This window comes from Hydractinia symbiolongicarpus, chromosome 1, assembly GCF_029227915.1.
Source record: "Hydractinia symbiolongicarpus strain clone_291-10 chromosome 1, HSymV2.1, whole genome shotgun sequence".
NCBI lineage: Eukaryota > Metazoa > Cnidaria > Hydrozoa > Anthoathecata > Hydractiniidae > Hydractinia > Hydractinia symbiolongicarpus.
The window spans coordinates 23,772,489-23,798,945 of NC_079875.1; the positions used below are offsets into that span (position 1 = coordinate 23,772,489).

The 26,457-nt window shown below is 34.0% G+C and overlaps 1 protein-coding gene across 1 annotated transcript; it reads left to right on the forward strand.

Annotated features, from left to right (window-relative positions):
* Nucleotides 1–2,890: 2,890 nt before the first annotated feature.
* On the forward strand, nucleotides 2,891–22,791 carry LOC130647388 (ras GTPase-activating-like protein IQGAP1). The gene is made up of 36 exons (XM_057453233.1): nucleotides 2,891–3,051; nucleotides 3,123–3,222; nucleotides 3,523–3,679; nucleotides 3,938–4,015; nucleotides 6,020–6,096; nucleotides 6,175–6,242; nucleotides 6,343–6,717; nucleotides 6,841–7,004; nucleotides 7,248–7,338; nucleotides 10,844–11,007; nucleotides 11,080–11,116; nucleotides 11,286–11,449; nucleotides 11,650–11,740; nucleotides 12,190–12,353; nucleotides 12,433–12,523; nucleotides 13,240–13,407; nucleotides 13,585–13,721; nucleotides 13,801–13,971; nucleotides 14,629–14,712; nucleotides 14,818–14,889; nucleotides 15,948–16,534; nucleotides 16,734–16,808; nucleotides 17,567–17,857; nucleotides 17,949–18,033; nucleotides 18,139–18,246; nucleotides 18,507–18,563; nucleotides 18,981–19,048; nucleotides 19,335–19,467; nucleotides 19,633–19,874; nucleotides 20,306–20,393; nucleotides 20,585–20,688; nucleotides 21,023–21,137; nucleotides 21,432–21,592; nucleotides 21,669–21,800; nucleotides 21,887–21,995; nucleotides 22,078–22,791. Exons 1-36 carry the CDS (start codon nucleotides 3,021–3,023, stop codon nucleotides 22,189–22,191), a joined length of 4,953 nt encoding a protein of 1,650 aa, XP_057309216.1. The 5' UTR covers nucleotides 2,891–3,020; the 3' UTR covers nucleotides 22,192–22,791.
* Nucleotides 22,792–26,457: the final 3,666 nt, after the last annotated feature.

Here is a 26,457-nt window from a genome sequence, read left to right on the forward strand (position 1 = left end):
TGTGAAGTTATTGTTCTCTACATTTTTATTACCCACCTGACGGAGGGGTATGGCGTCACTGGATCGTGTTTGAATTATTTTCACGCAGACCCGTATTGGAATCAAGGAGAATAAACCTCGTTAGAATAGAGAATGCGCCCTGAATTAAAAAACATGTTGCTTCCAAAAAAAATAAAAAATTGTGAAATCTGTTTTCTTCTTATTAAACTTTAGGTGAATGCAAAAACTTTTGCGTGTATTGGGGCTAAAACTTTCTGACAAGCTTTTGATTACATAGAAGGATATGAAATACAGTGGAATTTCTCTATCTGGAACTCGCAAGGTACCAAGAAATTTGTTAGAGATAGAGAAAGTTCGAGATAAAGAAAGAAAAATACCTTAGGCGAACCGCAAATGGACCGAGACTTTAATTCGAGATAGAGAGAAGTTCGAGATAGAAAGATTCCACTGTAGCAAGTTCTTCTGGTCTGTTTATCTCGAGTTACTGATACTTCGGGAACGGCGAATTGTTTTTTTTATAAACGTCTAATAACCAGTAAAATGGCGCCGTTTTTTAAATTCATGTTTTTTTAACTGTGTGACGCATGAGTAAAATACAACTCTGTAAAATTATTTTTCATATGCTTCAGACGAAAAAAACGTATAAACATGAATTGGTATTTTATATTTATTTTTTCTTTATCTATCCAATTTATTTATTTTTTTGGTCATCATGCAAGGTGTAAAAACTACAGTGGAATCCTCTTTAAGCGAAAAATTACGGGGTCAGAGAATTTTTCCACTTTCTCAGAGAGGCGCCGCCTTGTAGAGGTCTTGCTTTTTTTTACAAGAAACGCGGGAAAAATTCTACCCTAATGCCGGAAATCCATTAGGGTTGCCCATATTACCCATTACCCTTCTCCAGTTTGACAAAGATACATTTTGAGCTGGAAAAAGTGTCCGGGGTTTAGTATGAAATTGGCAGGGACAAAAGAAAAGTTTTCTACAGCTTAACGGATGTCCGCTTTAAGTCATTGCTTAATTACTGCATTTATTTTTCTTGTTAATTAGTTTTTGTACGTCAAATTAGCTCTCCCCTGATTTCCCTGAAGAGTGTTCTTAATGTCTTATTCATACTCCAATCTTGAACCCAGGTTCTGTACGTTATCAAAGTTCTGCATGCCCTGGGTTATAATTTGACTTATACTCTTTGTATCAAAGATACGCCTGGTTAGGACATAAGTTTATTCTCGTTTCTAAGTTTCTTTGGCTTGCGAAAGTTCGTCATGAAGAAAATGACCTCGAAAAGAAGAACATAAAAACATCACTAAATTGGGATAAACAAAAGATCAGAGAAGGTTAGAAATTATATTCCGCTTATATTCCTGCCGTCCAAATATAAAAAGCCTAACAAGCCCTGGGGACGAGGTTGTGAAGCAATCGTATTAATACTGTAAATCATTTTACAAACACCGTATTTTTGGATATTAGAGGGGCGGTTAATAGAAGGAGGCATTTAAGTCAGATTCTTAAAGTGTTATTAAAGTGTTATTATAAAGTATTAATATTATTATTATTTATCCCAATAAAACAAACATGTTTTGATTTTTGAAAGCCGTTATATAAAAGATGGTGCCGATTTAGTGGGTTTGCGGTAGATGTATTTTTTTTATAAACTTTATCGCATGTGAGGGGCCTGTTTGAGCTGATTAAAAGCCGTTCAGGATTATTACAACTTTGTTCCCCCCAGGGACCTTTTCTGATTCTCCTGATGATAAGAAAGACCCTGGGGGTCTATATATAAAGTTAAATTCGCACTGAAAATATAGTTCTTGCGGTGCGGCACTTTGCCGCAAGACACCTTTGTTTGCCTTAAATTTTCAAATACTTTACTTTAAACCATACGAAAATACACGTGGTTCCAGAAGTGACAATGGAAAATTCTAATATCAGCATGCGGCAAAAATGCTAGTATCAGCACATTGCGGCAAGCTGCGCGTCATGCAATAAAAACCATTTTGCGACTGCCGTAAGGTTAAAACGCGCCAAGACGCAGAACATTTTTTATAGTGTCTCTTTAGCTTTCTTGAATTCACACTGGAGTACATATTTAAGTAATTAACAGGAAGTTTTAACGTCCTTGGGGATTCCATCGTAACGGTAAGCTCTTTTTAACTGTAACTATGTAACATTGCCGCAAGACATACGTTTAGCATTGCTCTCACTTATTTAAGTGCCACACAAGCCGGCTAGCGGTTAATATATGGCCAAATAATCTGACAACAGTACATTTAAAGTGCGCCGAACTGGGGACCCGTACTGGAAACCCTATGATTACAAGCCGAATCTCCGCACGTATTTCCCTGCAGCGCAACACTTCGCCGCATGGCATTTGCATTTTTTTGTATTTTAAATGCAATTTAATAAAAAGAACAGGTGATTCTAGAATAACAATGAAAAATGTTTATAGCATGCTGCAACGTTATTCATTTTGTAGCTGACATAAATTGTCAAAATGTGCCAAGACGCAGAAGTTTTTTTTCTGTGTGAATTTAAAGTAAAATATTCAAATAAAGTTAGTCATATTTTTTATAGATCGCAAGGTTACTTATTACTTCACCCTTTTTTTTTCCTCAGGGTAACTCGACTTGTTGAATTACTCAGTTAAGTCATTTACCCGTCATATATTTTTGCTTCTAATATTTTAAATAATTTATTTGAAAAGGGGAAAAAAGGGCTTTCTTTTTCTCAACAAAATCAACAGTCAAAACATAACACTAGACTCGGTTAAATTTCCTGTCACCTTGAGCCACGCAAGCATTGGTCGAAACCTTAAAATATCCCGTCAGGTTCAAATGAACAACACGGATACCGATCCAGTCTAATGTCAAACGGCCCGTAGACCGAAGGCGTGGTAAAGAATCATAACATTACGAAGCTCGCGCAAGAGCGAATAATGATACAAGCCCGGAATGTATGTATGCATCCATGAATACAGTTAAATAAGTGTAGAATTGTAAATACAGTAGAAAGAAAGAGTAATGGATTCTCAAGAGCATAAAACTGTTGGAGGTACCAAATTTTAATGATATTTGTTTAAATACTTATTTTGCTTGGGAGTCTAAGTCACCATATACTTTTAGAAATGGATGCTGACGAAAGGCAGTCAGGAGATCAAATGGACGAGAGAAGAAGGGAACAAATAGCTTACGAATATCTGTGTCATTTAGAAGAAGCTCGTTTGTAAGTCAAGTCAAGAACATGCTAATTTTCACACCTTGAGAAAAAATCAATAATTATAAAGGATATATCTTTAGCTAGCTAGTTTAGTTTTGCAACATTGGAGTTATATCTAAGTCTCCTGGTTATTCAATTTATTCGTTTTAAAATTTGATTATGTATAGATAGCTATGTAGCTATAAGTAGCATCTATAAATATGTATAAATAAAATGTTGTATGTGTAACTACTGTAAAACAAGTGACGCTATACAACATACTTTCTTTGTAAAACTATAGCAAAGACATTCTTGTTTACTTTTTAGGTGGCTGGAAGCTTGTATTCATGAAGAGCTACCCCCAACCACAGAACTTGAGGAAGGCTTAACTAATGGTGTTATATTAGCGAAATTAGCTAATTTTTTTGCACCTGAAGTGGCACCATTGAGAAAAATATTTGATAAGGATCTTTCCCGATACAAGGTATATATATTTGTTTGCATATGTTAGGTTTCTTCCTGTTTTGTTATTTAATTTGTACATTTCGGTGTACATATTATTACACCCCATTTATACATCAAAGTTTATAAGAAATTGAAAAAACTTCTATTATTTGAGGCCAAATTTTGTAGCCATGTATATATATAATGGCTTTCAATAGTAACAGATGAAGAAAGTTGCACAAGGGTAAACTTATGCAACCCTTGAAGAAAAAGCATTTCATTTGTGTTTTAATTTCAGGAACGTGGCCTCCATTTTCGACATACTGATAATATTATGTATCTTATACGAGCAATGGAAAAAATTGGTCTGCCAACGGTAAGTTTCTTTTTAAGATTTTTGACACTGACAATGCTAGAACCAACATTAAAGAAATAAATATATAAAAACCTATGAATGGTTTTTAGTTCTGTTGCTTTGCTTCAGTGAAAATAAGTTCAGTTTTAATATATAAGGGTTAAATATGCTACCTATAAAAAGGGTTTCAAAATGTTAAATCTTAGTTGTTTAAAGTTTAATTTTTGTCATGATTTTTTCTGCTCCCGATTAATGGCTTAATGAAAGAATAATTTACCAGTTAACATGGCTATTAATACCCATTACACACAGTTTTGTTATATATGATTAATTATTGCAGTTTCCCTTTTGTTGTTTTAAAAAAAGTATTAAGATTAACACAAAGATATGGATGAACACCTGACAACTAATTAAAGATTTTTGTTTTGAAAAAAGATACCTTTATAAAATAGAATGCTTTGTGAATTTTTTACTGTACATCCTGTCTGTTTTTGTTTTTATTTTGTAAAGGAAGTTGTTAACTTTAGGTAATTCATTTTAATTCAGTTTCTCTTTAAGAAGTACCTATCAAAATTCCTATACAGGAATACAAAATGCATAGCCCACTAAATTATTAATGTTGTTGCATCACTTCTAAATAAGATTGGTTTAATATCCTTCTGGGAAAGCAAAACCTGATTTTGCTAAAGTTAAATTTAATTTTTAAAAAAAAATATTTTTGTACACCCATTTTGAAGTTCCAAGATTTTTTAGTTTTTAATGTGCTACCAAAACAAACAGCCAGCAAAGGAATAATAATCACACTCCTTTAGAGGTGTTGTGTAAGCATAAATCCTCTTGTTTTTTCTCACTATTATGGACAAATATTTTTGTTGAGCTTCCCTGCACACCAGGAACTGCTTTTTACGACAACATTTCAGATGGTCAATGTCAACATCTCTGTTTCTTCTTTATATGGTTCTCTTTGTTTACCACAAGTGAGGAAATAGAGCAACCCTTGAAACTAAGGTTCTTATGTTACTGTTTACATAACTAGAATGTGATATCATTCTTGAATTTAATTCTAAACGAACACGCTTTTTCTTGTTGTAAAACTTGTTTTTTCTTATTTGGTAATAACAAATTTATATTTTAATAAACTTGTTTATAACTACCAGACAGAACTTGCTAAAAATGAAGTTTTTGTTTATTTTTTTATATTTTGAAAAAAAAATGTCTACCCTAAGTGACCAGCAATTAGGCAGCTGTTGCTTAATACCTTAATTTTTGGTTAATTAAAAAATTAGCTCGGGTGCCAAAACCATTATATTTTATGGCTTGCAATATTTTTGTGGCTTAAGATATTTAAATTAATAAACTGTAAACTTTTAAAAGTATATAAAAAATAAGCCCTAAGCAATGGCCTAAATATTTTGAGCTTAAGCTACATCTTGGAGTTTCTTTTTATAAATATTTGGCCACCCTATTACAAATGGCAACATGTCATTGCTAACAGGTTGTAGGAAGATAAGATAATAAAAATAAAATAAAAAACTCAACTATATATTTTCATACAGATTAAGTTTTATCACTCAAAACATTTCTTTTAAATGCACTTAGTGAAAAGTAGTTTAACTGGAGTTGCCTATACCACCGTGGTTCAAGACAGTTCAAGACTTTACACTTTAAACTAAAAAATAATAGAAACGTCCATACTTTATTACATATTTTGTTACAAAAGCTATTTTACCACGATTTTGATTTTAAAAATTTAATATTTCTCCTTTTCTAAGAAATTTTAGTGTACCTAATGTTTATTTTTTTTGTGAAATGTAATATTTTATGCTTTGGCTGCAGTACCCCCAATTATAAACAAAATCAAGAAAGTGGAGATAGCTTTTTTTCAGCTTGTTCGATAATATCAATTTTTTATCGGGAATCTGTAATAATTCTGTTGTATTCAAATCTGTTTGTTTTGATTGCTTTTTACATATTCAGATATAACGTCTTATTTAAAATCAATTGTTATTCTGTGTTCATATTTAGGTTTTTTATCCAGAAACAACAGACATTTATGATATGAAAAACATGCCTCGAGCAATATATTGCATCCATGCTCTCAGGTATGATCGCACTAACGTTCTTGCATTGTTTTATTTTGTTGTGCTGCCTGCAATTTTGACTTCTTGATGTACTTTTAGCTTGTATTTATACAAACTTGGTTTGGCCCCACAGATTCAAGATTTATACGGGAAAGCAACATTTACAGGTACGCTTTGTATTTTGATACTATGCAGTGAAGAATACCATTAAATTAAACAGCTCAATGGTTTGTATTTTCAACATTTGTACCATCCATTATTTTTTAGAGGAAGAGATCAACGCAATGAAACAGGCTTTAGATAAATATGGTATACAAATGCCATCATTTGGAAAGATTGGAGGTATTTTAGCAAACGAGATGTCCGATAATGATGCGGCCTTGCATGCTGCTATTGCTGCTATTAACGATGCAATAGATCATCAAAATGCAGAGGACACACTTAAAGCAATGCAAAATCCCACTGCACGATTGTCCGATGTTTCAACCACTCAAGCACAGCAGTACCAAGATTTGTTGTTTGTCTCGAAACAAAAAAAATGTGAGCAGACTGAACTGAAAGGAAAGGCTGAAGCTGAATTGGACATGTACGACAAACTGCTAACGCAAGCTGAGATTCAAGGGCATGTCAATAAAATAAATCGTAAGAATAGATATTTTTTTTACTCAGGCCAAACTATTACTGATGAGGAAAGTTTTCTAAATTTGTCTTCCAACAAAAAAATCCAAACCTTTTTAATGTATTATTTCAATTGGTTTTATATAGTTTCCAAAGCTGTGGACATCATAAACACTGCTGTTGACCGTAAAGATGAGAAGATGTTAATAGATGCTTTGGTGTCAAAAGAAGCAGCGTTAGGAAATGTAAACAAAGACAACAGTGCATGGTACCTTCAAAATCTTGTTGATGAAAAAGCAGCCAAAGCAGAAGTGTGTAACTTAATTTTATAAGGCTGTTTGAGACGTTTATGCTTTTTTTTCTGAAAGAAGACAAAAAACAAACGCACAAGATGGCATGCAGACATTGTACGCAAAATGTTTTGAATTTTTTTTCTGGTGTTCACAGCATAATTTTCCCCTGGCCTATGTTAATAAGAGTGCTAAAATACTATTTGGAGGTTACCGCAAAATAAAATTTGTTTTATATGAACTTGCTGTTACAACTTATTTTAGCGTGAAGGAGTCGAAAACTCAACGTTAGAACATCGTGACATCCAAAGTGCTGTCAATGTGTCCAACAGTTTGGCTGAGAGAGTGAGGAATAGTAAGTCTTACTTGTTATTGGATTTATTAAAAGGTTGAGGAAAATAGCAAAACTGTCATTTTAATAGCTCTGAGATTTTGTATTTCACAGAGACAAATAATTTGAAAATTTTTGTGTTTATCTTTACTTAAAGGAGAATTAAGCCCAAATTTTTTTCTTCGGAAATATCTTTTACAAACCCTGCTAATTTTAATGGTATATACAAAAAAATGTTATTTTTCTTACAAAAACGATGCCAAGTAGGCATCGTTTTTGTAAGAAAAAAAGCTTATGGTTGTAGAAATAGTACTGGAAAAGGAGAGATGAAGAAGTCTTTTTTATGATTCCTTGACCAAACAGTAACGAAGAAAAGTTGCGTTGTTTGAGATGGATAAACAACATAGGTCGCTTTTTCGTTGTTGTTATTGTTTGTTTGAAAATGCTAAGTCCTGTTATATGTCAACAAATTCTTTAAAACCAGCATATTTTCTATTGGGGTCAGGAAATTCTTCCCTTATTTTTTGCATACCACAAGCTGAAATTACAACACGGCATCCTTTTCCAAGCCTTCGTAATAATGTACCCAGGCCGTGTACTGTCGGTAACAGATGTACTTCATTTCCCTACAATGGTTGTTGCACTGTAAACCAGGATAAAATATTCAAAAGAAATTATTCATTCATTAAAACTTCTTTGAAAAAAATTGTTATTTGAGGCACATGGGCTTTCCTCCTTTTCTACTTGATATTGTTAAGAGTTCGTTATATTTTTTCTGGTATCGTCGATGTTGTATGCTGGCTGTCTCAACACTGTGCAGTTCAAACATAAAATTTCAAAATCCTTGTGCATTGTGATGCACTTGTTATCATTCAACTTGTTATTCAATAAATTGGAAAATTCTTGGCAACACTTGAATATTCTGAAATAGGTCAGAGCAGGAGCTTAAATTTTCCATATTCGGCTGATTCCGCTCAGCGCAAGCTTATGCTTCTTCAGCGTAAGATACGTCACAATATATCAGTCTCCAGAATCAGCCATGGCCTCAAAAAATATAAATAGTGCTTACCGTTCCCTCATAGAAAGGGTAACTTTTATATTAAAATCAATCCAAATAATATTTATTTTTCAAAATTTTGACCAGAATTTGGGAAACAAATGTAATGTTACCGAAATAATGCTAATTAAGTTTGAGGCTTAATTCCCCTTTAAGTTAAATCTATTTTATGTTTTATCTTATTTCATCATTCTCGGCTTAACGTCCGTTTTCCATGCTAGCATGGGTTGGACGGGGTATATTAATGACCCTCTTCCAATCTGATCTAGACTGTGTTAGATCTAAACTCAACTTCCTCTCTATTAAGTCTGTCCTTATAACCTCCTGCCAAGTCTTTCTTGGTCTGCCTCTGGGCTTTGCCCCAGGTACTATCAAGTCTCTACACTTTCTTACCCAATTATCCTCCTCCATTCTTTCCAAGTGCCCCAGCCAATTCAATCTTCTTATCTGGATAACATCTTTAATTCTACAGAGACGTAGCCTGCTTCTTAGCTCATCTGAACCCTTTCTGTCTCTCAGACTGGCATTACACATCCACCTAACCATTCTCATATCATTCCTTTCTAAACGGTCAAGATCTTCCTGCTTCACTGCCCATGTCTCACTACCATACAACATAACACTTCTTACACAGGCCTCATACAACCTACCTTTTACCTCAATTGACAGGACTCTGCTAGTCAATAAAGGAAGTAACTCTCTAAACTTTTTCCAAGCAGAACCTATCCTGCAAGTAACACTTCTTCCAACACCCCCTTCACTGCCCAACATATCACCTAAGTAACAGAAGTTCTTAACTATCTCTAACGAGCCACTGTTGTACATCATTAAAGCTGGAAATACTTCATTCTCTATAATCTCACCTTTGCAACGCTTGCATACAAACTGTATGCCAGCTCTTAACCTTCCACTAATACTACTGCACTTCTTATGTACCCAATGCTTGCAAGTCTGACAAAAAATTGAGTTACTACCAACCCCTTTCCTGCAAACTCCACAAGGCCACTTTCCAACTACAAGGTCACACTTGGCTGCAATGCTACTTATCAAGACTTTAGACTTTGCTGTGTTTACCTTCAGCCCTTTCTCTTCTAGTCCTTTCTTCCACTTCTCAAACTTTTCAACTAATTCTTCCATCGACTCTGCTATGAGAACCAAATCATCTGCATACAATAACTCCCATGGGCAACCTGTTCTGAACTCCATCGACAGCGCTTCTAAGACTAGAATAAACAACAAAGGACTAAGTACAGAACCCTGATGTACACCAACATTTACATTAAATTCATCACTAAGTGAATCGTTAATCCTGACACGACTTCTAGCATTGCTGTACATAGACTGAACCATCGTAACTAGCCACTCATCCACACCTAATTTTCTCATAGCCCACCAAATAACTTTACGTGGCACTCTATCAAAAGCTTTCTCTAAATCTACAAAGGCAAAATAGAGATTCTTTCTCTTTCCTAAATACTTTTCCTGAAGCTGTCTGAGTAAAAATATTGCATCTGTAGTGCCACGCCCTGGAACAAAACCAAATTGCATCTTATCTATATCAATTCTTTCTCTAAGTAACTTATCAATCACTCTTTCAATAACTTTCATTACTTGATCAACCAACTTCAAACCTCTATAGTTACCCCTTTCTAATGCATCACCCTTGCCCTTGAAACAATTCACTATTACACTCGACTGCCACTCACTCGGAATAGCACCATCCTTTATAATCTGGTTAGCAAGACTTGTAATAAGCTCAACTCCAATATATCCAGATGCTTTTACCATCTCTGCAACAATACCTGATACTCCTGCAGCCTTGCCAATCTTCATTTTCCTAATAGCCTCCACTACCCATTCTGTCTTGATCTGCATGGCTGGCCCTTCTACGACATCATCATCAGACAAATTATCCTCGTCCCAATCAAACTCAGTGTTAAGCAACCTCTGATAATGATTCTTCCAAGCTACCCTTTTCTCCTCCTCTGTGCTAGCCAAAACACCTTCATCATTACGTATACACTTCTCACCTACAATATCTTGATTAGTCTTCTTCATTTGCTTTGCTATCTTGAATACCTCATTGCGCTGGTCTTCCCTTCTTAACACATCTGCAAATCTGTTTCTCTCTGCTTCTGATTTTGCCTTATACACTGCTGTACGAGCCCGACGCTTAGCTTCTAAGTAAATATTTTTACTACCACCTGACTTCTTATTTATCTATCTTATTTATTTTAGTTTACTTCTTATTTATCTTATTTATCTTATCTTATTATCTTATCTTATTTATCTCTTCTTATTTATTTTAGTTTACTTCTTATTTATCTATCTTATTTATTTTAGTTAAATCTATTTTGTGATTATTTCTATGTCTTTCTCTTTTGCTTTTGTTTTTTTTTTGTTTTTGTTCTTGTTATTTTTAATATACACCCTTCTTAAATCTTAATTATAACTTTAAACCTTATGCCTTAGTGGAGGGAGCAGTAAAGAAAATCAATCGTATACTTGACAGTGGCACTCCGGAAGAACTCATGCAATGGCTTCAAAAACCGGAGGGTTTACTGCCTGTTGTGGATGCTGGAAGACCAAACTTGTACATGGATAATCTCAAGAAGGCCAAGGCTGACAAAGGATCTGTAAGCATTATTTTTACTTGAAAACAGTGATGTTTGGAAGTCATTTAATACAAGGTTGGATCTATTTTTTAGGATCTCACTCATGATGATTTAACGGAGCAACTAAAGTGTATGTACAAGTTTTTGCTTTGTAAAAATTAATTTTAGTGCATTTTTTATATTGTTGAAAGAACAGTCTAAAAGTCAAACAAGTAATGATTATCATAAATGAAGATTTTTCTCAGTATATTGTTAGAGTTGCAGCACATATAATTATTGATCATTTTTTCTTTGATTAGTGTTGCTAGCTGTTGCAGCAATCAACCAAGCCATTGACATGAATGATGACAACAAATTGATCGATGCACTTGAAAATTCTGAAGCAAAATTAAAAGACGTGGATGAAAGTTTGGGAACCAGATACCTTTCTCATTTTGTAGCTGTAAAGAAAGAGAAATGTGATGTAATAAATTTGTATTTTTGTTTTGTTATTAGAACATTTGAAGTGTTTGTGCTTTTGATATTGATGTGGGTTATAGTATCAAACTATACATTTTCTGTCTGAAACAAACATGACATGATAAAGAAAGTTTTAAATCTTCTTTTCCCACTTACTGTTGTGATGTTAAGACAACTAAATTTTTGTTTCTGGCTTGTTTTTAGGAAGTTGGAGCTGATCACGATGATTTAAACCATGTGGAAATTCAAGCTCTTGTTGAATATGTAAATACAGAAGTACAAGAAGAGAACGACTGTGAGTGCTTTCACATTTTTGAAATAGATTAATTATTTATTCCTCTTTTAAATTTTAAATTTTAATAAGCTTTTTAAGTGAAAGTAAAAAACAGAAAAAATGGTTTTTTTGTGTAATCGTTTTGTTCATTGAGCAGAAGCAGCATATTATAAATGCAGAGACTCCCAGCCATATCATATGAAACTGGTGCAACGAATGACACATATTCAGAATCTTTGTGGGACTCTATTAAAAAAGGCTTTAACCGTGCAAAAGGTTTCACAGAAAATTTAGCACCATGTTTTACTGACACAAATTTGCAAGCCAAAAAAGATGATGAGACACTGGCTGAGCATTGTGAATGTATGATATAACAATTGCAGACAGTTCTAATTTGTTTGCCTAAAACTGGTGTGAAATAAACTGTTTTATTTCTTCCGTTTTTTATGTTTAATTTGTTTTGCTTGTAGTGCTATCAGCTTTGTCTAAGATCAATGAAGCTATTGACAGTGGGGACACAGACTCAATACTCAATAGTTTAGAACAACCCTCTGCAAAACTTAACAATGTACGACCAAAGAATGCTGAGTTGTATCAAATCATTTTAAAGAAAGCAAAAGCAGAAAAGGCTCAAGTATGATTGAACTTCTGTTAATTTCATTTAATAGTTAAAAGGATTTAATGTTGATGCTGTAATGTGTATAATTGTTTAGCGTCTTGGTGATGAACATGCTGAGTTGTGGCATGAAGAAATTCAACAGTGTATTGACAGAGCAAACCTAATTGCAGAAGAGGCCGACAGATGTACGTCTTGCTTACTATTTTTAAAAAATTCCATTTTAGTGAAAAAAATTTTTAAGCAATATACATTTTGTTAAAAAAGGAAAAATAGCATATATTTTGTTGCTCAGCCCAGCTGGTACAATTAAAATATTTAATAGTGCCAGTGTATAAGCTGCACAGCTGGGTCAATGAAACAAATCAAAAGGCTAAAGCTAAGCAGAAATAAAAACTCACCAGTTGCCTTAGTTCGAATGACAAATATAAATTTTTATTTCAATAAATAAATGAATTGCACTTGCACCTGAATTTGTCAACTTTTTGCAAACATTTTCTATGGATGCATTCATGTTAAAACAGTGATCAGATTTTTAAAATATATACTATTTTAAATATAAAATGGATACATATAGAAAAAGTAAATCCCTGATGGCACAAGTACATATAACAAGCATTTAATAACAATGGACCATACAATAACCATGACAAGGCAAGACAATGCAACAGGTCAAGACATAAAATTAACAATTTCGATGCCAGCGAGGCCTGTGTCTATTTTAGGACTCTGCATGTTGTAAAGGCAGGAATAAAGTGACTTTATTTATATTGTCCTAATTTATCATAATTCTTTTCCTAACATTTGCAAGTGTTTGGAAAGTCTGAATTTAGATTTAAAATTAACAGGACAGATTAAAATACATATGCTTCATGAAAACTATGTAATTAATCTGTTATTTCAGTGGCGACTGGAGTGATCCAAATCAATGAGGCTGTGGACAAAGCAGACAGTGCCGACTTGTTACTGGCATTGAAATCCAAAAATGTTGCTTTACGTAGCATTACACCAGAATGTGCTGACAGCTATCATGTTGCATTAAAGGAAGCTAAATCAAAAAAAGACGATGTTGGTAGGACTTTTTAGGGTTCTCTGTCACCGGAAGTCTGATTTTTAAGCATTGTACATATGTTTGGTAACATTTTAGTTATCATTTTGCAAACCAAGTTTCATTGAAGTGTTTTTTTAATATAGTTGTCCATTATGCAGTGAAATAACTAAAGTAAATGTGTGGAATATTCCTGTTTAGGATGGAATGGATGGACAGAACACCGACTGCCACAAGGCTATATATATTTTTTTAATTACTTCACAAAAGACTCGCGGTGGTCTTTACCACCAGACCATCAACCTGGTATTGGTCATATGAACAGGGATGAAATCCAGGTAACAACCACATTTTTCTTACTACCATCCATAACAATATGCTAATACTTTGATATAATATCTTCCGATCTTTTTTCAGAATGTCATTACCACGGTGACTGCAAATCATGATCGCGATCTCTTTCTCAAATCCAACGAACCAGCTGTTACTAAAATTCAAGCTCACTGGAGAGGACACCAAGCCAAGAAAGAGTATCAAAAAAGAAAACACTTCCTCAATACACAACTACCTGCCATTATTAAGTTACAAGTGAGTTTATTACCATATCAGACTTCTGAAATTTGACATTTCAAAAACAAACAGTTAAATTGACCAGCAATTAATCATGCCTCCCACGATCCAAAAGATGCTTTGTACAATATTCTAATTCTGAGCACTTAATACAACTTTATCAAGCCGGACTATTGTATGAAAAAAATTTAACTTAAACTTAATATGAAATCACCATTCAAGGAGTGTAATGCATTGATGTTTTTGATATATCTTAAAATTTATTACATTCTGAAACAATAATGATAACTTGAGTTATTATCAAAGGAAAATTTGTGAAGATCGCTGCTGAAGAAATACTGTGATCGTTTCTTAATTTCTATTGATAGTGTATTTGTTGTTTCATTCTTTTTTTTCTTTTTCATCATGTATATTGCATTTTTCTCTTCTTCCTTGAACAGTTAGCTAGTTCATCAGTCATAGCTATAAAAAAAAATTTGAGAATAAATTCGAAAATTTCAGGAAAGTGGAAGTCAACTTTTGAGAACATTTTGGAAACATTTCATGGATTCTCGTTGTCAACCATCACTCATATACACCCAAAAAATAAAAGCATCTTTTTTGTGACTATAATAACTATAAAAAATTTTGGCTTGTTGTAATTCTTAACTTAGTTTATACTTTTTTTACACTTAGGCTTGGTGGAAAGGGGTTCTGGCTAGGAGAGCATATCAGGACCGAATTAACCGTCTCCATGGTAACCAAGATGCTGTACTAAAGGTTTGTAATTCTCGTTTAATTTTATCTTGGCTTTTTTCCTTAAGTTAAGGTGTTTTCTTCAATAAAACCATATTATATTAAAATGTTTTAAAATGTCTCTTTTAGATTCAATCATTGGTACGCATGTGGTTAGCTCAAAAGAAGTACAAAGATAGACTACAATACTTCAACGACCATGTAAGAATTTTTCATTGGCACCTTTTCTTGCAATATTAGAGCTTTAAATATATAAATAACACAACTGTAAGAAAAAAGTGATTTTTAGATATTTTTAAAGCTTCTCAACAATTTTTTTTTAAAGCTGAGTTTATAGACACTACAAGTTATAACTAATGTGTGTGAAATATTTCAAAACAAATAATTACAATTTATTAAGAATATGACATATAGTGTGAAGCTGGCAGTTCTCAATTATGGTAGCTAGGTTTAAAATGGAGAATTTCCATGAGAAAAATATTTTGACATTCTATGGTCACAGATAGCGGAAAGCAGGAGCTCTCATCATTTTAATCTTTCTTATCATTCTCGGCTTAACGTCCCCTTTCATGCTAGCATGGGTTGAACGTTGAATATTAATCACCCTCTTCCAATTTGATCTAGACTGTGTTAGATCTAAACTCAAATTCCTTTGCATCAAGTTTGTCCTTGTCTTTCTCAGTCTACCTCTGGGCTTTGTCCCAGGAACTATCAACCCGTATTGAAAATGGATGTTAGGTTGAGAATGATGGCAACGACGACGATAAAAAACTGAAATTTTGCATCAAAACTAATTTATCACCAGCATCAGGAAATAGCAATCTAAGATTTTTGCAGGCATTGTTTTTTAAAGTGTAATGCTTCTGACAAAATTATTTATGACAGATGAATATGATGGAAGTTGCTTTTTGTTTTTATTTCATGCATTTTTTTATCACTTGTTAAATTAAATCCACACCAAGTTTAGCTAAAGTTAATTAAAGCTAAAAATCATATTTAAGCCCAATCAACAGATTAAATCCATATCAATTTCTTTCTGATCAAAACAATTGCAAACTGATATTTTTCTTGACTTTTATCTGCTTTGCTGTTGTTGTTATTAAAAAACAATCTTATTCTAAAATTATGAATTTCCTCATCTTTGATTCTCCTCAAAACTTGCGAGAACCCTGACCGTGGTATATCTTTTTTGACCTTGACTCTGGTATATTTTCTTTTAATTCATTTTTTTCGTAGTTTGCACTATTTATTTTGTATAGATTGAGGATATTGTGCGAATTCAAGCTTTTCTACGTGCAAACCTGGCCCACCATGATTATAAGATGTTGAGCAAGCCACAACCACCTGTGAAAAGTGTACGCAAATTCTTACATTTGCTAGAGCATGATCACATCGACTTCCAGGAGGAGTTGGAATTGCAAAAACTAAAAGCACAAGTAGTAACTGATATTCGTTCACTTGCACAGTTGGAAAGCGATCTGAACACCATGGACATAAAAATAGGACTATTAGTACGTAACCGAATTACACTGCAAGACGTAGTGATGCACAACAAAAAGCTGAAGCGAGAAAAAGCTGATACACTAAGCACGGCTGCTGGTGCTGCTTCTGGTCTGAAGGCGTTGAGTCGAGAAAAACGAGAACAGCTTGAGGGCTACCAGCATTTGTTTTACCTTTTGCAAACAAACCCCAGCTATTTGGCTAGATTAATTTTCAAGATGCCGCAGAGTAAAACGACGAAGTTCATGGAGTCAGTTATTTTAACTTTATATAACTATGCTTCGAATGCTCGTGAGGAGTACCTGTTATTGAAACTTTTCGAGACCGCACTAAGAGAAGAGATTGCGTAAGTGTTCGTTGAATGACCACTGTGGTGTTTATACATTGAATATTTTTTAGAGAAATTTCTACATTTGAGTGCTTATGTGTTAGAGTAGTTTTTTTTATAATTACGATAATCATGAAGTTATAGCTAGTAATAATTAGTGCGTTTTAGTTGATGTTTGGTTGAACAAGAAATTATGAGGCCACGTTTTATTTTTTAGTGACAAAATCGATCAAATCGTTGAAATCGTTACAGGTAATCCTACTGTTATCAAGATGGTTGTCCACTTCAACAGGTTTGTACATACATTTCATGTCTTTTTTACCTATTCAACAAAAACGAATGATTATTAGCGACCTTACGAAACAAGAACGGAGCCATCTAGGATGGAGGATTTACTATTTTTCCAATACGCATGTGCAATCAGGGTAAACGTCAAAATCAAAGTTGTTGTTCTTTCTTCGACTCGAAAAAAATTATTTTAAGATTTTGGGTAGAACGTCAAATATTTAACAAAGTAAAAATGTGATATGAAAATAATTAAAGCACGCAGAGAAAGCGAATAGTTCTTCTAAATTTTGTGTGTTCAAAAACTTGTCAGTTTTGTAATTTTTTGCCATATTAGACAGTAGCCATATTTGTTTTTTGATTTTATTTCACGTTGTCGCTTTTGTTTAATTTTGTTGTAATCAGTTTTTCGCGCGTTTTCTTGTATGACGGAATTCCATGAAAAAAACATAGCCCAAGTTCTTGTTTTGTAATATCCCTAACATCATCTTTATATTAGCCATCAAAGGGATGGGAGTTGTGCACCTTTTTAAGTATATTTGGCGATAATTGTAACATTTTAGGCAGACTCGGGGAAAATTTAAACTTTTTATGACGCGCCAAAGAAATATCAGACTTTGTCAAAAGCCTGAATGTTGGTTTGATATCAATGGCGCCTACGTCCATCTTTTATTGACTTCGAGAACGAAAGTAAATATGAAAGACAATCGTGAACCTTTTAGATTAAAATAAACAGGAGTACTCCTTTATTATATCCATTTTTAGGGGTGCGAAAGGTCAGACGTCACTGAGAGATATTTTATCACCATTAGTAAAGGAGGTGCTGACAGATAAAAATCTTGTCATCAATACGAGCCCTGTGGAAGTTTATAAACAATGGATCAACCAAATGGAAACGGAGACGGGTAAAGCCAGCGATCTACCCTACGATGTTGATAATGACTTCGCCATGAAGCAACCGGAAGTTGCCAAGAGGGTATCCGCTTCCATCAAAGCGCTCAGTGCTGCAGCGGACAAGTTTCTGAATTCGTTTATTAAATCAATTGATAAAATTCCGTACGTGATGACACACGTTTTTTTTTTTGTCCAACTTCGCCGACTTTGAGGAGTTTTTTATTGGTTTACTTATTGTTTTTCATATTTTTAGGTATGGCATGAGATACGTGGCAATGACCTTAAGAGAAAGTTTAAAATCAAAATTTCCGAATGCTAAAGAGGATGACATATTAAAGGTGTTGTCTTTTATATGTTTCGCGTTTTGTTTTTGTTACTATTAAATTTCACTTTTTTATTTGTTTCTTTCTTGCGGTAATTTTATGAGTTTCATTTTCTGTTAGGTTGTCGGAAACTTAATTTATTACCGTTACATGAATCCAGCGATAGTTGCGCCCGATGCTTTCGATATTGTCGATGTGGCGTTGGACAAAGGATTGACGCCCGACCAGGTGGGTGTTGAATTTCTAGCCAACGTGACACGAAAAATGCGTTGCTTGGAGTTTTTGCGTGTAGTTAAAACCTTTTTATATATAGCATGGAGGATATTTTCGCTTTTTGACTAGTATAATGGTTGAACAAATTCCTGTAACCAAGCATATTAGGGTTCAGTAAGATAGTAGGGGGACGAGTTGTGGTTGTAGTGTTTAACACTTCTTTAGCGGCGGCGGTACCTTTTTTCCGTGTATTTTATCTTCAAGTGTTTCTTTAGAGGCGAAATCTTGGATCAATAGCTAAAGTTTTACAGTATGCCGCTTCTAATAAAATGGTATGTAATTGTGTATTATTTTCGTGTTAACGTTACAAGAATTCATGAAGAAAATTTGTTGAATATTTTTGACACTCAGATCTTATTAACACCCTGAAAAAGCCGCCATGTGAGTTTGAAGTTTTTAAGGATGATGGCCAAATTGTCAAGCGTTAAGAATTTGAATGTATTAATGCAACGTTTTTTATGCGATTTTTATTTGTTCAACTGATATCTTCAATTCCCTCAGTTTTAATTTTCTTAAGGACGCCTACTTTTATAATTTGCACAACAAGCACTAAGTATATTCCTTTATTCATGTTTTTTTGTTATTTCCATTGATTCTCATTTCCAGGCTTGCCAGTTAAAATGTTAGTTTTTGAATTTACGAGTTTATTGCATGTTTATTCACCAACTGAACTGTCTTCTTTCTTTTAGTTCGACCGTGAAAATTCTCATCTTAGCCCATTAAATTCTTATATAACCGAATCTTTTATTAAATTCAAGTATGTTATTTTATTTTTTTTCATACGTCTACTGATTTTGTTTTTAGAATGTATTGATTTCATCGCAATAGAAATTGTTTTGTTTTACTTTAACTTTGCGTTTATAACTGCATTCTTGCCGCTGAAATGACGGACCAATCAAAATGCTTAATTATGGATGATTGACAGGAAAACACAGTGCATGAGTTTTTTCTCTATTTAAGAACAAGAAAATGTAACTTCACATCAAAGATTTTGTGATAGTGTTGCGTCTGTTTATTGACCATGTTGAAATTTGCTTGTTTAGAAAGTTCTTTGTTGACGCTTCTACTGTTCAAGATGCCGAAGAAAACTTTGGGATCGACCAATATTCCGACGTTACCATGGTCACCAAACCTGTGGTATACATGACGGTACAGGAAATTATCGACACACATCAGGTAAAATTGTCGATTTTACGATTTCATGTTAGTCACAGTTGGAAGAACAGAGATTTTTGCGAATGACGGAATTTAATTTATGTTCTCACACCTCCGTGTTTTATCTCTCTGGTCACCTCAGACTTCCAAGCCAGCGAATTATAAACTAGCTTTGATTTTCTTTAGCTGCTGACTGAACATGTGAATGAAATCACCGCTGACAATGACGACCCACTCAAAGAACTGTTGGACGATCTTGGTGACGTTCCCAACGTCGAAGACGTGGTAGGCGCATCGAAACCCGACGCCAACGACGATCAAGAACAACAAATCGCGAAGATGGGAAGAACAGAGATTTCTTTGACGCTAACGAATAAATTTGAAGTTCCCGACGACGATGATTCCGATATGAAAGCTCTTTTTGTCAGGTAAGTTCTTTTTTTTTTTCGCTGGATTGAGTGTTAAAATATTAGGTGCTGTGATTAACAAAACACCATTCATGCGGAAATCGTTTTATAAGGCTCAAGATGTTTAAGGGCAATTCTTTTGTCCTTGTTCGCCCCTTAAGCCTTAATGACGGCGATTTGTTGTGCATTTTAATAAATTGTAAATCAGGAAGGAACTTCAATATATATAATTTCTAAGTTGCTCTTACCATGAAATGCTTCAAAAACAATATTTCGGAAAATCAGCTACATTTCAACACATTTTCTTGCAAGAAACGTAATTTTTAAAAAGGCTAAGGTTATGGGTACTTTTAAATGCCAACCCGTAAAGTTTAAAAGGGCTCTTTCTGAAAATTATCTTTTTGCTACGAAATAGGGGTGCGTTTTTGTAACGTTTTTCTGTTTTGTTTCAGGACGAAGAAACTCATCGTAGAAGTCATGCGAGTGCAACAGGCTGAAACGCTGATTCAGCTTTTAGAAACAGAAGCCACTGCGGAGCAGGTATTAGCGCATTTTTGACTAAATCTTTTTTTGTGTAAGAACAAAAAAAACTGATATCGCCAGTGATATCTGGGAGTTTGACAGTCGGGTGTTGTGTGCGAAGGGGAGATGTATAAATCGTAAGAACAATTATCTTTAAGTCCTGTGAATGGTAAGCAAAAGCTGACGAAAACGTTTTCCATCTTTTTTAGAAAAAAGAACATGCTAAGATAGTCAAAGGACGTCAAAGTCAAGACAAGAAAGAAAAAAGTGCGAGTCGAGTGGAGCGCTCTGCATCCATGCACGGAGACAGCAAGTAGGTTCACTGTATATATCTTGTACTTGTGTAAAGTTTGTCTTAATGGTGCGAAGTAAGCCAATAATAATATCCTTTCTACTTTGTAAAGCTGACCTGCTGCAAAGTAGACAATATCACTCGTACTTGTGCAAAGTTGGTCTTGATAGTGCAAAGTAAACTTCTTATATCCTTTCTAATTGTGCAAAGTTGACCTTGTTACAACAAAGTAATCTGGTAATAACCTTTTAAATTGTACAAAGTTGGCCTTTGCCATGTAGAGTTTGTAATTGTGTAAAGCTGGCCTCGATTTGTTTCTTCCTTGGTTGTTATAATTGTTGTCTTATTTTATTAGATTGCCTCTCCGAGACATGAAGAAAAAGATTTTAAGAAACTTGAAGGTGCTTGAACAACAGAACTTAGTGTCAGCAAAGAACGATTATCAAGAAATTGTCAACGCTATAGCTAAGGTAACCACATCAATAATTAATTTCAATCACTTTCGTGAGAAAGGGCTATGTGTAAGTTATAAATTGAGTTTTTGTTTAAACCCAGTTGCTAAATGGTCAGGATTTGGATAACAAACTGCTAAGCAACTCACTTGTAAATTTGACCGCCTAAGATCTCAATCTGTTGAATCTAAACTTTGTAGAATTTCTATATTGCGTTTAGCAACTTCTTAAATAATTCTGAATGTGTAATAGAGTGATTTTTTTTTTAAAAAGGACATACTCTGTTGATTTACTGTCATCATTTTGTTTTAGGATATTCGAAATCAACGAAAATACCGTCAACGAAGAAAACAAGAGTTGCAAAAACTAAAGCAGACCCTGGAAAATTTAACTCGTAAATCGACATTTTATGAAGAGCAAGTCGAGTACTATAATCAATATATCAAAGTTTGCCTTGATAACCTGAATAAGAAGTAAGCTTTTTTTGCGCATTTCTTTCACCCAGCCTCCCATGTATACTAGCCTCTCTTAACTTTCTCCTTCTTTTAGGAAGACTGGGAAAGGAAAAGGAAAAAAAGGAAAGAAACAGGAAGCTGTTGCCAAGGGTACCATAAAATACAGCGCGCACAAGTTGTACGAGAAAGGAGTCGTTCTCGAGATTGAAGGACTGCCACAAGCCCAGTAAGCTGGACGTTTTGCTTACGGCAAATCCATCCTGCGGTGATTTCTGTTGACGGCGCTGTTTAACGACTTTTTGTTTCTTTCAGGTTCAAGAATGTTCAATTTGAAATTTCGGCCGCCGAAGATGTCGGATTTTTCGAAGTGTCGGCCAAATTTATGGGTGTTGCCATGGAGAAAGTGGAACTGGTATTTCAGGTAAAATGAAAAGCTTTGATCGCCAATCAATTTACTTCTGACGTTTTTCGACGTGTATGTATCATGATTTTTTTCTTCCTAGGATTTACTACAACTGCAATACGACGGAGTAGCCGTTATGAAAATGTTTGGCAAAGCTAAAATCAACGTCAATCTTCTGGTCTTTTTAATCAACAAGAAATTTTACGGCAAGTAAGACAACGACGTTGGATTAGTTTTGACGACGTCTTGACGGAAACGTCATGTGAAAGTGTTGTTTCGGTGCTGGTGAGATGTAACATGGGAAAAATTCGCTTGCAAAATAAATATGTAACTAGGAAAGAAACGACAAAAAGGCGTCGTTGCTTTTGTAGGGATTCGGAGATGGTGTTTTTAAGTGAATGAATGTAAAACGTTAACTGAATTTTTTTACGAATAAATAATTGCGTTAATATATTTCAGAGAAAAAGAAAAGGCCCATGCGGGTGTGAGCAGAAAAAATCCATGGGGTTGAGAGCAGAAGGTCGTTAGTCTCTTGCCTCAGTTCTTTTGGATATATTTTTATCTCGCTTTTTTCAAAGTTTATATATTTTTTTAAATGCAAGAAATTCTTTTTTTCAAAACAGTTTTCTAACTTTCTTTTTTTTTTGATTTTGTATATTTTAGTTAGGCGTGTCAACAATCTTCTTTCTGTGTATATCTCACATGGGGACAATGTGTTCTCTGTTATGGCACGGAAAAACTGTTTTCTAACGGAAGTTTATAAATTATCCAGATATTTGAATTTTCATTATTCAGAATAAAAAAGTATACATCACATTTTGTTTACTTTCAATTTTACATTGATTACCGTTTTACAAGCAACTTGATAGAAGATAAACCAGAAGGAATAGGAAGGTCACTCCCCTTAATTTTGAGTCGCATTGAATGCCGTCGTTGCTATCTCCTTACCAGGCCGGAAGTAGCGCATGCACCTTTCAGCAATCTCTCAGGTTGGGACGGGTTTTTTTTGTGATAACGACTCTGGGACAAGGAGAGCCCAAAGACGAAGATGTGAGTGGAACTTACAAGAGGCTGCAGGTAGCACTACATACGTTTAGTTTCCCCTTTTAGCATTTTCACAGTATTCGCCAAATATATTACAATCGGTACCGTCGGTACTGGGGTCTGCTTAGAACAATCTTGTCTCCACGGCTCTTTAACGCCTGGATCTTGCTGATCACCCCGTCCGCATATCACGTATATAAAGGTCCGCCGGGGTAAGACGGAAAATATGTTTAGGATATAGATAGATAAATATTTTTTCGTAAACAAAGGTATATACAGTAGTAAAGTGTTAATTGTTACAAGATTAAAAATATGTAATAATGCTATCTAACTAAACACCTTTGTAAACCAGGAAACTCACAGAAGACAAATAACTAGTCTTGTCATTGAGAGCCTGTTAAAATAACATATCATGCTCTTGCTCTAAGGACGCTTACATATAAAATTATGCATGAAAAAGAGAATTAAAATAATAATGCTATCTAACTAAACACCTTTGTAAACCAGAAAACTCGCAGAAGACAAATAACTAGTCTTATCATTGAGAACCTGTTGAAATAACATATCATGCACTTGCTATGAAGACGCTTGTATATAAAAATATGCATGAAAAAAAGAATTAAAATAACCTACTTAAAAAATGTTAAATATTATATAACAAATGCCTGCAAAAGAAAAAATAAAGATTTAAAAGTACAAGATTGTTCAATCTTTGTAATATAAATGTTTTTACTTTGTTTTGAAAACATTAAAAGGAGTGCTCATTGCCACGTACAAATCTATCAATTTTGTGTATGCTATTCCAGATATATGGACCACGATATGAAGTTGAAAACTGACTGGCCTTAGTTTTTCTGTATGGTGGATAGTACTGACCAGATGACCTGGTTGAATATTTACTTTCTCTTACTTGAAACATGTTAGAAATTATGGGGGATATAGATTTGTTTTTCATTTTATACATAAAGCATACGTTCTGACTTCTATAGACTGCACTAGTGGTTTGCTTTGCGTAAATTTGTCTTGGAAAAGAATAGTTCTTACAGCGTGTTTTTGACGTTTATATATCGATTCAAGTTTAGATTTATTAGTGCTGCCCCAAACTATATTTGCGTAATTTATATGACTATGTATGAATGAAAAATATAAATTTGTTAGACAATGTTTATTTAGGAGGCGTCGAGCTTTATAAAGAACACCAATAGATTTTGAAAGTTTTATACTTACAGTTTCAATGCGTTTTTGCCATGTAAGATTCTCATCCTGTATAACCCCCAGGAACTTCGTTTGTGTTTTACGTGAGATTGTGAAATCTCCAATTTTTAATTCCAGTAATATTGTTCGTAGTCTGTTTCTTTTATGCGCTCGGTGGAATAATGTATATTTGGTGTTTTTAACATTCAGAGATGATTTATGTGCCTTAAATCAGTCTGTTAGTTTTATAAGTTCGTTGTTTACAGTTCTGTGTATTGAGATCTTCATGAGAATAGAAAAGGTTAGTATCATTTGTAAATATAATGGGATTCAGAACTTTAGTGGAATAATAAAGATCATTAATGTAAATTAAAAACAGGAGAGGCCCAAGTATAGAGCCTTGAGGGACCCCACATTTTATCACCAGATTATTAGTTCTTTTGCCATTTCCAACATTGACAAACTGTGTGCGATTAGATAAATAACTTTCAAACCACTTTAACATAACTCCGTCTATACCATATGCATGTAGTTTTTCTAGTATCAAAAGCTTTTGGAAGGTCGCAATAAATACACCCAGGGTGTATTTACCGCTGTCTGTCTATTGCTGTTGGTGGAAGCCAGATTGTTTGTTATAGAAAAGGGAGTTTTTAGTAAAGTAATTGAACACTTTGTTATACATAATTCTTTCCAACAGCTTCGAAAATACTGGCAATATCGAGGTTAGTCTGTAATTTGAGACCGAATCAGTATCGCCTGATTTGTGTATTGGAATTACTTTAGCAGTTTTAAGTAGCTCTGGAAATATACCTTGTGAAAATGATTGCTTAAAAATATGATATATAATGTGTTTAATCGATGTGAAAGAATTTATTACTATATCACTTCTAATATCGTCGTAACCTGGAGCTTTACCCTTTTTTAGGCCTTTAAATGCATTTTATTAATTCCTCTCATTGAAGTTCATCATTTAGCATTTTAAATCTTCATTTCGGTATATAGTTTTTATAGTTCATATTGTTTGTAATCTTTGAAGCCAGATTTGGTCCTACATTTACAAAAAATTCTTTAAATGTGTTACCTATTCCAGTATCGTTTTCAATAATATTGTTGTCATATGTGATCCTGTCTGGAAGACAATGTTGAACATTTTGTGTTTTACCTATAACTTCTTTTATTATTTGCCACGTTCTTTTTGTGTCATTTTTATATCGTGTTAATACGATATTGTAGTGCTGTTTTTTGGATATTTTTTTTAGTCGCTCGAATAAGTATTTATATTTTAAATAAGTGGTCTTTATCTCTAAGTGATTTAGATTTTAGGTACTTTACATACAGTTTCTGTTTTAATTTTGATGATATAATCTTCGTCTTCCAAAGTGATAACAAAGATTTTATTTTTATTACATATTTTTTTAATGGAAAGCATTGGTTATAATGGCCAGTGAAGATCTCTATAAATTTATTGTACGCGTCATTAACACTTTTGCCGTTTACTACTTGTTCCCAATTGAATTGTGCTAGAGCTAGCTTAAATTTCTGGACTGCTAGTTCAGAACAACTTCTTTTGTAAATTATTTTTTTTTCGCTGCATGGATGGAGTGTCGTTAGCAGCATTGCATGTAAAGAAAATATATCCTGAGATCGTTTCCACAAATCGTTTGAATTTCACTATGAAGTCTGAAAAAAATTAATTTTTTTGATCGGTCGAGGCCCGGGGGGGGGGGGGACTCCGAGCAACACAAAATCGTCACGGAGTATGAGTAACCTGTGCGCCTTGCGTTTTGCGCATGCGTATGTATATAAACAAAAAATCTGAAATTTTTGGAATGTCTTACCGGCCGGTTTGTTAACTTCGGAAAACTCTAATAACAAGTGCCAGGTTGGAGGGCCTATTTTGCTCGGCGACTAACTTAAGAAATTCGAGTAGCTGACATATGGAGGTCATTCTTGTCTCGATGATTCATGAGACGCGCGAAAACTGCGCACACGAGATTCGGTTTCTCTTGGTTTGCGTTATAATTTTTAATCTATGATCTATTATCATGGAAAAAGACCAAGCAAAGATTGATTCAACCGATTTTAAAAATAGGTGAATTCACTGTTTTTTTTATTTTATTTTTATCTCTGTTTATCGTGAAAAATAGTCATTTTTGATATACTCGTGTTGTAGAATATGATGGAGAATGACTATTTTCAAGTGACGAAGAAGATGATTCGTTCTTTAAATCTGATGCGATGT

Bases quoted from the DNA above. Each gene is read 5' to 3' on its own strand.
- LOC130647388 (XM_057453233.1), top strand. From the start codon at position 3,021: ATGGATTCTCAAGAGCATAAAACTGTTGGAG. The intron at 14,713-14,817 runs GTTTGTAATTCT...TGTCTCTTTTAG, and splicing joins ACCAAGATGCTGTACTAAAG to ATTCAATCATTGGTACGCAT. The intron at 21,593-21,668 runs GTAAGCTTTTTT...TCCTTCTTTTAG, and splicing joins CTTGATAACCTGAATAAGAA to GAAGACTGGGAAAGGAAAAG.